Raw genomic sequence first — 10,119 nt, forward strand, 5'->3', positions numbered from 1 at the left:
GGGATCCCAGTAAGGGCAAAGACAGGAACCTTTCTACCCCCACTGGCCAGACTTCCTTTCTGAAATTCCTTCTCCTCGTTTGTAAATGAAGCATTTTTTTTTGCCTAACCAAAATATAATTAAAAAATTAAACCAGTCATGTTCATAATATATGAAGGCTCCTCCCAGAGTAGAAATAATGAAACTTTGAAGTTGTGCCCTTTAGACAATCGCCATTCATGCAGATCGGAGGTCAGCGAACTACGACCCTCAGGCCAAACCCAGCTGGTTCACTCTCATAAAACAAATTTTATTGCAACTACCATGCCTGTTTTCACATGTTGTTCATGGCAGCTTTATGCACAACTGGCAGGGTTGAGTAGCAGCCACAGAGCCGGAGCCCATGTGGCCCGCGGTGCCTCCAGTATTTCATATCTGGCCCCTTACAGAAAAGTTTGCCTACCTCCTCACCCCATGCAGCCCCCCTGACCCCTGGTACAGAGGATGAGCCCCTTTCTGGAACTGGTGAAACCTGCATGAGTTCCTGCCTCTGGTGATGGATTCAGCAGGGTCTGTCTGCCCAGGATGGGTATCAGTGGAATGAGAGCATCACCAGGCACTTGTGTCCTTCTGAGGCTCCTCTGGGGCCATCATTAACCCTTTGCTCTCTGTCCTTTGCCAGACTCCGACCTGAGCATGCGCACACTGAGCACGCCCAGCCCAGCCCTGATATGTCCACCGAACCTGCCCGGATTTCAGAATGGAAGGGGTTCGTCCACCTCCTCATCCTCCATCACCGGAGAGACTGTGGCCCTGGTCCACTCCCCGCCCCCGACCCGCCTCACCCACCCTCTCATCCGGCTGGCCTCCAAACCCCAGAAGGAGCAGGCCAGCATAGAGCGGCTCCCGGACCACTCCATGGTCCAGATCTTCTCCTTCCTGCCCACCAACCAGCTGTGCCGCTGCGCCCGCGTGTGCCGCCGCTGGTACAACCTGGCCTGGGACCCGCGCCTCTGGAGGACTATCCGCCTGACGGGCGAGACCATCAACGTGGACCGCGCCCTCAAGGTGCTGACCCGCAGGCTGTGCCAGGACACACCCAACGTCTGTCTCATGCTGGAAACCGTAACTGTCAGTGGCTGCCGGCGGCTCACGGACAGAGGGCTTTACACCATTGCCCAGTGCTGCCCAGAACTGAGGCGCCTGGAAGTCTCAGGCTGCTACAATATCTCCAACGAGGCTGTCTTTGACGTGGTGTCCCTCTGCCCCAACCTGGAGCACCTGGATGTGTCAGGTAAAGGGCAACCAACCTCCAACCAGTGAGGCCTTCCCAAGGCACCGCCCCAAAGCAGTAGATGACATTGCCACTTGGGAGGGGCCACCTCTTGGTAACCAGCAAAGATGGGGGGTGGGTGTGAAAGGAGCCATCTTCCAGAGAAACTGTCTCTGTGTAATCAGGACCCTGGAGGCCAGAGGTATCTCTTCCATCAAATGATGTCAACTTCTTAGAAGAATTTAGAGGCATCTTTTTATCTGGCACTTTAAGTTAGCATGACTTTTAAATGTCTTTCCTCCCCATAACTCTCACAGTCATTTCGGAGCAACCACAGATGATGGGAACTGAGTACCCTATCAGAGGTAAATAGGGACCAAGTGTCTCACTCAGGCACATGGAGTTTAAAACCGCCCCTACATCCCTAGGTTTCTGTTCTACAGAGCCCAGGAGCAGCTCTGGGGGCGCTGGGGGCGAGTGTCTCCTTACATCTCACCCCACCCGCCTCCCCTGCGGGTTGATTCTGTATCTTTTCTTAAGCAGAGTTCTCAATTACAGAGGCCAAAGGTAAGACCTGTCGAGCGGGGCTTTTAGTTCTTTTAAACGTTGAGGGAAGTCCCAGCATGGCTGCTTTGCTCGAAAACCTCTCTCAGGCAGGAAGAATTTAAACCCAGACTCACACTTTGGCGCCAGACGTAGATCCGGCCAGACTCCCAGCCTCCCTTTATCTCCTCTGCTGCCCGGTGGGAAGATGAGCATTCGAGGGGCTGAGCTGTGTAAGAGGCATCAGGGAGTTAAAGAAGTGAGCAGCATGAGCCACAGCCGCAGGGATGGTTGGGGGAGGGTCAAGAAGTAAGAACCACGGTGATGGGCGAATAAACAGAAATCAGGATTTACAAGCACCTGAGGCCCGGGACACCCTCTGAAAAAACCTGAGGTAAAAGCCAGCTCTCTCAGCTTGCTCTCTCTTTCGCAAGCCGACATCTGAAAATATTTCAGATGACAGTCAATTATTTTGTGCAGATTCTTTCCCTTGCTGGCAAGCAACTCTTTGCTCCCCTCTTCGGCTGGCTTCAGTACAAAACCATAGTAACCATATGTTCAGTTGCGAGCAGCCATTGGCATAAAGAAGCAGGAAACGAAGAGATTTTCTTACATTTTTCCTCCAAGGAATTCTGGAAAGAGAAAGCACTGTGATGTGATGGAAACTTATTTCAAAACCTTGTGATCTGGGACAATTCACAGCTTTCTCTAGATGTGTTTCGTCTTCGGTTTAAAAAAAAAAGGGCAGGGGATTGGACTCTTTTACATTCTAAGATTCTGGGCATTATGGGCCTCTTTTATAAACACCTCATTTTCTTTTCCTTTCTCTGATGAGGAAATGATTTATTTTTGGAATCCCCATCTTCATTAAAGGGACTCCCCCAGGCAACCTTAGTACAGGCTGCACGTAATTGTGCCCTGTCGTTTGGAGTCCCGTTGAAATTCAGTGCAAACACTACCTTGGCTACTTGAGAATGGAAATTCCTGGACTTCTAGCTTGAGCGAGTGGGTCCTGCTTAGCCTCTTTGGCTAACCGTTGTGTCAGTCTGGATGTCCCTCCTCTATACCAATCTGACTGATTTGCAGATCCAAATATATAGGGTTTTGCAGAAGTAACGCCTGCTTGAGTGTGGTTGGTAGGGTAATAACATGGGTGTCATAATTTATAGTTTTAATTTGAATAATTCACCTAAAATGTCATATGGTGTGCTTCAGTGTGATATTGTTATATTATAGAATTACATGCTGATGATTTTGTAATAAAAGATTTTATAATTAAAAAGGGCGTTATTTGTGCTGGACCCTGTATTTGTATAGGTCCTCACAGGTCTCCCAAAACCCTTCCTGTGGTATGTACACATAACAATGAAAACAAGAGGACCCTGTAATTCACCAAGAGCACAGAATTTCAGACATGGGGCCGAGGGGGCAGGTTTTCAGGTAGATGGGCTTAAAAGATCCAACAAGCCATAAGGATGAATGTAACCCTTACCTCTGAAAGGCACCCTCATTTCTGAGGGAATCCGGAAATTGTTAGATTGGTACAGGGAGCAGCCAGAGGGCTGCCGCAGGTGATTTCACCTGTGCTTTGTTCTCCTTGGTTTTTCCAGCTGGACTCTGATGCTGGCCACCTTCTCAAAGGCAATTAGGCTTAACTGTAGCGACTCATTGCTGGTCTGGGTCTTCATTGCCCCCGAGGACATGAGGCTGCCTCTCTGGTCTCCAGCAGTGCAGACCAGAAAATGCCCACCTTGAAAGCTATCTTTTCAAGCCAGTGAAAATTCCTGTAACTAGCTAGAGTGGTTTTTTTTTTAGTTATCACATTTTACCTTTTATAAATGTTTAGTCAGAGCTCTCCAGAGAAACATAAGCAACAGTGGATCAAGAGTCGAGAAACTTTGCCCTAGTCTCACTGAGCCTGGGATGTCTTATCTTTAAAAAATAAAGGTTAAACTGGATGACTTTTAAGGTTCTCTCTATGTCTGTAATGTATGAATGCCCAAGCTAGCCACAGATATGACCTGCTGAGCCATGGACCAATGTCTTTTTAACCCAAACTCAACAAATCTGTAAGTATTAAAGCTAAAGTTAAAATTTTAAATTATTGATTGAAAATAAACTTGTCAAAATAGTTTCTTTATGAAAACTGAGCTAAACTAGTATTTCATTAAATTTGGAACTAATTTTCAACAACAAAGCATGTATTTCCTTGGCCCATATACAATATCATTTCTGTAGGGGCAACAAATTTTGCTTGATATTTAAAATACATATGTATAAAAATAGCAAAACAAAACTAAGTATTTAGGAACAAAGTTTATCATACATTCTTGAGAAACAAAGTGCCTTCACTGGCATCATGGACAGGCAGCCACTACTGTGGACATACAGATTCAGTGTCAGCAGGATCAGAATTCATCTAGAAAAAGAAACACAAAACAAAGGAAGATTTCAAAGCCAAAGTTGAGAGGTACCAACCACCTTCTACCAAACCAGGGAGCCCACTGGAACTGTGCGGGGAGCCTCTGATGAGTTGCATCTTTGTTCTCCGGTGCTGCATTGTATGCTTTACTCCTTCCTGAATTTTTTGACTTGGTAGCACGTGGCTTTTGAATCTCATTTCTCCCAGGACCTGAATTTTACATGAGTTTCCTGGGCAGCCTGCCAGGAGGTGGGAGGAAAGTCCCAGTTAGGGCTATTATGCAGCTGCTTGGCAGCCTTGGATAATACTTGAGCAAGAAGGCACAGAGGTGCCGGAGGTGAGGCACCCAGCTTAAGATCTGCCGGAGGGACTCAGACAGGGCAGAGAGAAAGTGAGCAGTCTGTGCAGTGAAATGAACTGTGTATACATATGCATTTGTTTATATACTATATGGACAGTGCATATTAATTCTTTACATATTAAAATATGCTGTGTACATTTTACATGGTAATATATAGTGAGCTGAATTACACAATAAAATATTTCATGTGGTATATAAATATGTAATAATTATATGTAGTGTATATATATGTATATTTTATACACACACATGTTCTTAGGGAAAGAAGGGTTAAAAACAATGTGTAGAGAGGCATCCAAAGATATCTTCTTCAACTTAATTTCCTTATCTGTGAAATGGATTGTTTTAAAATTCTGGTAAAAAAAATGTTTTATACAAACACTTTGTAGGCTTCATAATTCCACATACATGAAATGCATTGCAATAAAGTAGACAACTATTTTTCGATATAGATATACATCAGCCTGGGTCGAATTCCTGAGGACATTTAAATGTTGGAAATTGGATTATCCTATCTGATCTTCCTGTAGAAGACTCTATTCACTCCACAGGCCACTCATTCATTCATTCTACAGGTATCTAGTGAGCACCAGCTATGACCCAGGTGTGAAGGATATAGCAGTGAACAGCCCAGAGTCCCTTTTATCAGAAGCTGACATTCCAGAGTGGGGACAGCAAATACGAAAGTGAACAAATAAATATAGAATGCCACAAAGTGATAGAGACTGCTGAAAATGAAAGGGAGTCAGGCAGGGGAGGGTAGAATTGTCCAGCAAACTGACCTGTGCTCAGAGACCGAAGAAAGTGGGGGTGGGTCCATGCAGTTCTGGGGCAGCCCTGTCCAGTGCATGACCCCGAGGCAGGAAGATGTGTGAGGAGTGTGCAAAGTAGCAAGAAGGCTGGTGGGGTCCAAGGAGCGAGGAAAGAGGTGGGTCAGAGTGCCCAGGCTGCAGGTCCTGAGGCCCTCTGAGGCTTTAGATTTTACACTGGGAGTGAAATGGGTGCCATCTAAAGGCTGTGAGCAGAGTGACGTGATTGCAGTTCTCCTTTCTATAATCTGTCTGGCAGCTGTAAGGACACTAGAAGGTTGGGGTAAGGCAGGGCAGGGAGCCTGGCAGAGGGGCTAGAACAATAATCCAGATGACACAGTTACTCCTTCTTTACCCAGGAGAGTTGAATTGAATCCCCAGATGGTCACCTTGTTAGACTAATAACCACATATATTTCCCAGAGAGTTTCTGGAGTGCATCCCTGTCCATTATCTGGTTTTGCATCCTCATTATCTCCCTAAGCTAGAGGCATACCTCCTGTTGATTCCCATGTTATGAGGAAAGTCTTGAGACAGAAAAGTTAAGCCTCTTGCCTGAGGCCATAAAAAATAGACTTGAAACATGTGTGACTCCCAATCAGAGCTCCTTCTGCCAAACCAAGGCCAAGGCCAAAGCTTCTTTTACATATGATACTTCTTTGGACCAGACAGCTCCCAGGCCATTGCAGCAAACCATTGCAGGGGAAAACTAACCTTTATTGAGCTTCCAGAACATGCCAGGACCAAGGCAAGATATTTACACAAATGTCTCATTTCTTCTTCACAGTCACCTTTCAGGGAATGTCATTGTCCCCATTTTAAGAGAAAGGAAATACTCAGAAGGCTTGATTTGCCTCATGTGTGACAACTAGGGATAGTCTGGAATGGGAGCCATCGTCTTTCTGATTCTAAAGCCTGTGAATCCCCATAAGCCCCAAAGTAGTTAAAAAAAATCAATCAACACAGAGAACCCATTCTTGCTCTCCTTCTTTGTAGAGGTTAGGTAAAAAAGGGGTAATATGGGTATCGGGCTTGGGAGGAGGGCAGGACTCTGTCATGCCTCATCCAGGGGTGAACTCACCACCCCATTCCTGGCGGTTACTCTGAGCATGTGTTCTGTCTCTCTGTGTAGGGTGCTCCAAAGTGACCTGCATCAGCTTGACCCGGGAGGCCTCCATTAAACTGTCCCCCTTGCATGGTAAACAGATTTCCATCCGCTACCTGGACATGACCGACTGCTTTGTGCTGGAGGACGAGGGCCTGCACACCATCGCGGCACACTGCACTCAGCTGACCCACCTGTACCTGCGCCGTTGCGTCCGCCTCACCGACGAGGGCCTCCGCTACCTGATGATCTACTGCACGTCCATCAAGGAGCTGAGCGTCAGCGACTGTCGCTTCGTCAGCGACTTTGGCCTGCGGGAGATCGCCAAGCTGGAGTCCCGCCTGCGGTACCTCAGCATCGCGCACTGTGGCCGCGTCACCGACGTGGGCATCCGCTATGTCGCCAAGTACTGCAGCAAGCTGCGCTACCTCAACGCGAGGGGCTGCGAGGGCATAACGGACCACGGCGTGGAGTACCTTGCCAAGAACTGCACCAAACTCAAGTCCCTGGACATCGGCAAGTGCCCTCTGGTCTCTGACACGGGGCTGGAGTGCCTAGCCCTGAACTGCTTCAATCTCAAGCGGCTCAGCCTCAAGTCCTGCGAGAGCATCACGGGCCAAGGCCTGCAGATCGTGGCGGCCAACTGCTTCGATCTCCAGCTGCTCAACGTCCAGGACTGCGAGGTGTCGGTGGAGGCCTTGCGGTTCGTGAAGCGCCACTGCAAGCGCTGCGTCATCGAGCACACCAACCCTGCCTTCTTCTGAAGGGACAGCTCCTACCCGGCGCTGTTTTCAGACAAACATGAACGAAGCGAAATGTGTTTTTCTAAAGCAGCATATGTAAGCACCAACACCCACTCATAACAGCTCTTTCTTCCAGGAAGGTTCTTAGGCATCTGGCTTTTATTTTTTCTAATTGCCCGGGGCAGCAGAGGTCATGGAAAGGAAGGGGCTGGGGTGGGCAGGGTAAAGTTCTGTTACAGTAAACGGTGTTATTGTTCGGGTCATTTGCAGGCAGTTTCTGTTCACACCACAGATGTACCTCAGACAGCTGATTCCATATTGTTGGAGACACCCTGTTCTGTCTCCGTTTCCTCCTGACCACATTTCTGGGGTTCTATACCCCATCCCCTATTCCCCCATCCCTCTGCCTCCAACAGCAGCATCATCAGATCATCAGAATAATTCCACCCATACCTTCCCCTCCTCCTTATGCTCAATTGGCCTAAACCACATGCCTCAATCCTACATCCCAGCAAATTCTTATTAAATTCATGTCACCGCACCTGGTAGATACAAAGTACTTTGAAACCTTGTAAAAGAATCTCTTTCAACAAGCAGCACAGTGGAGGGGAGACCTGCAATCCACCACTGACCAGCTCTGTGATCTTGGACAAAATATTTGACCACTCTGGGCTCTAGTTTCCAGCATTAAATCAGAGACCATCCAGCCCAAGAGTTTTAGCTTGATGCCCATTTCAGAACTGAGGGAACTGAGATGTTGATAAACGAAAGTACCTTGGCATAGAGCACACAGGGCATCTACTACCTCCTCCAAGAGTGCAATTTCTAGGGATGCTTTCAGGAGATTCAGAAGTGCCAACAGCAGTGTCCTGCATGTCCTTCACTCCAACCTGAGTATCACTTCCATCCCCGGTTGTTTGGGTGGGCGAGTCTCTTGGGCATCTCCCGCTCTGCTACAGCAGCCCACTTAATACCACCATGAAATCCCTAATCCCAGCAAAGCCCATACCCTCCAGTCAAGCTCATCTTTCAAATGGAGAGTTTTCAAATGGAGGGAAAACTCTCATGATTTTTAACTAAGAAGCAAGGCCCCAAAGAGCACAGTCCTGTAAGGGTTTCCTGATTCCTCTCCATGCACACGAGGTCTGCAGCGTGCACATCTGCCCTGCAGCTGACAGGAACAGACACCTCGGTTCATTGTCATTGCGATCACATTTCTACTTTTCTCATCTATTTATTTTTTTGTGCACCCAGACTTCATCACATAAAGCCTGTTGGGGCTAAGTCATAACGTTTAATTGTGCAGACTGCCACTTTGTGTGCCTTCCCCTGTGGCTGTCTGCATGTTCTCTGTCAGAGAATGCAGGGCAGGCTTCCAGGTGTTCAAATACTGTTCGCTCGGAAATGCCAGACCAATGGAAGAGGGAACACATTGATAGAGCTTAGGCGCTGGTTTACCAGCCAGAGCCCTGGAATAGAGCATTAAAGTCATTGCCAAGTATGAATTTTAAAGGTCCTATTTGGATAGCAATCCATTTGCTAGCCTCATTCAAGTGAAATCGGGATGCCAGAAGAAATTCCATTGCATATTTTCATCAAATTGAGTTGCCTTTTTGTCAATAAACACGTGACCTTCCCCAAATTATTCTGTGGCCACGCCCCTCATTCTTCAGTGTTCAAATCACCCATCCTTTCTTTCTAAAAGCATCCACCATCCAAACCCAGAACCTCTGCATCTCTAAGGCAAGCACATGGAATTCATTTCAGACCAAGCTTGCACACCACTCGACAACTGCACACCCACTGTAGGCTCCCTGCGTTCCTTTGTCTTCTGTTGGGAAGGAGATAGAGTGAGGTGGTGTCTGCCCAGGAGATTTCTCTCATGTATCACGTGAAATACGGTCTTCTCTCCAGTCATCGTAATCAACAAGTCAGATGTGCAATCAGGTCCACAGGGTGGGGGGAGGGGGGAGGTAAATTGTTTGGAGACAGTATCTAGTGATAGCCATAGAGTTTAGAATCATGAAAGGGGTTGAAGGTAGCATTCCCCTGCTCTGTGACTTGTGACCTTGTCTAAAGCTTTAGAATTTGAGAGTCACAGAGGATTGTTCCTAACCCTTGGCACTGGGGGCTTCCAGGTGAGCAGCTTTCATACTCCCAGAATGAGAAGGGAGATCCGAAATGGTTCCCTGAATCAGAGAAAGGGAGTCCTATTGCAAGTATTTTTATCACCACCACCTGACCACAACATCTACACTGTCTTCCAAACAGGAGACAAAGACAACTTTCACACTGATTGCCCAGCACATACTGTCTCCCACTTTCCCCCTTTCCCCCAATCTTCCTTTCCATTCTGCTTCCCCTTGGGCTGTGAATCTCTGACAGAGGTTACTGGGGAAATAGCTCAGAAGATTTTTAGAGACCAAACAAAAGGCCTCACTAGGAAATTTATCTGTTTTAAAACATTGCTTCCTTCCTGCCTCTGCTAAATTGAATGCTCATTGTTTTTTTTATCCTAATGTTCAAATCACTGCGTGCTGTATGAATCTAGAAAGCCTTAATTTACTACCACCAAGAAATAAAGCAATATGTTGGTAATTCAGTCAAGCCTCATTTAATATCCTGGCCAGAGAGCTTGGTGTTCAGATGAGACACTGAGAAGTGGGCAAGAAACTTGCCTTATGTTAAGGTCAAGAGCAAGCCGGATCACTGTGTCTGTCGTCCCTATAAAGTTGCATTTTTGGTTTCGCCACTTCCGTTGGCTCAGTGACTTTGGCTGAAAATGAACAAGTAAGTGAAAAGTCTTTATCATCACAGTTTAGTTCGGGTCTTCAATTCTATACTTGCCAGATATATTTTGAAATTCATAGTTTTTCACATTTTAG

The 10,119-nt window shown here is 47.0% G+C and overlaps 1 protein-coding gene across 1 annotated transcript in view; it reads left to right on the forward strand.

The window, feature by feature from the left end:
- Window positions 1-9,822, forward strand: part of FBXL7 (F-box and leucine rich repeat protein 7) — a 335,135-nt gene extending 325,313 nt beyond the window's left edge. Inside the window, exons 3-4 of the mRNA XM_045848330.1 lie at window positions 662-1,273; window positions 6,519-9,822. Coding sequence (XP_045704286.1) covers window positions 662-1,273; window positions 6,519-7,255 — 1,349 coding nt within the window. The 3' untranslated portion in view covers window positions 7,256-9,822. The remainder of the gene's footprint in view (window positions 1-661; window positions 1,274-6,518) is intronic.
- The last annotated feature ends 297 nt before the right edge of the window (window positions 9,823-10,119 follow it).

The sequence above is a fragment of the Phyllostomus hastatus genome, unplaced genomic scaffold (genome assembly GCF_019186645.2).
Source record: "Phyllostomus hastatus isolate PE091 unplaced genomic scaffold, TTU_PhHast_1.1 phas_contig_58, whole genome shotgun sequence".
Classification (NCBI taxonomy): domain Eukaryota; kingdom Metazoa; phylum Chordata; class Mammalia; order Chiroptera; family Phyllostomidae; genus Phyllostomus; species Phyllostomus hastatus.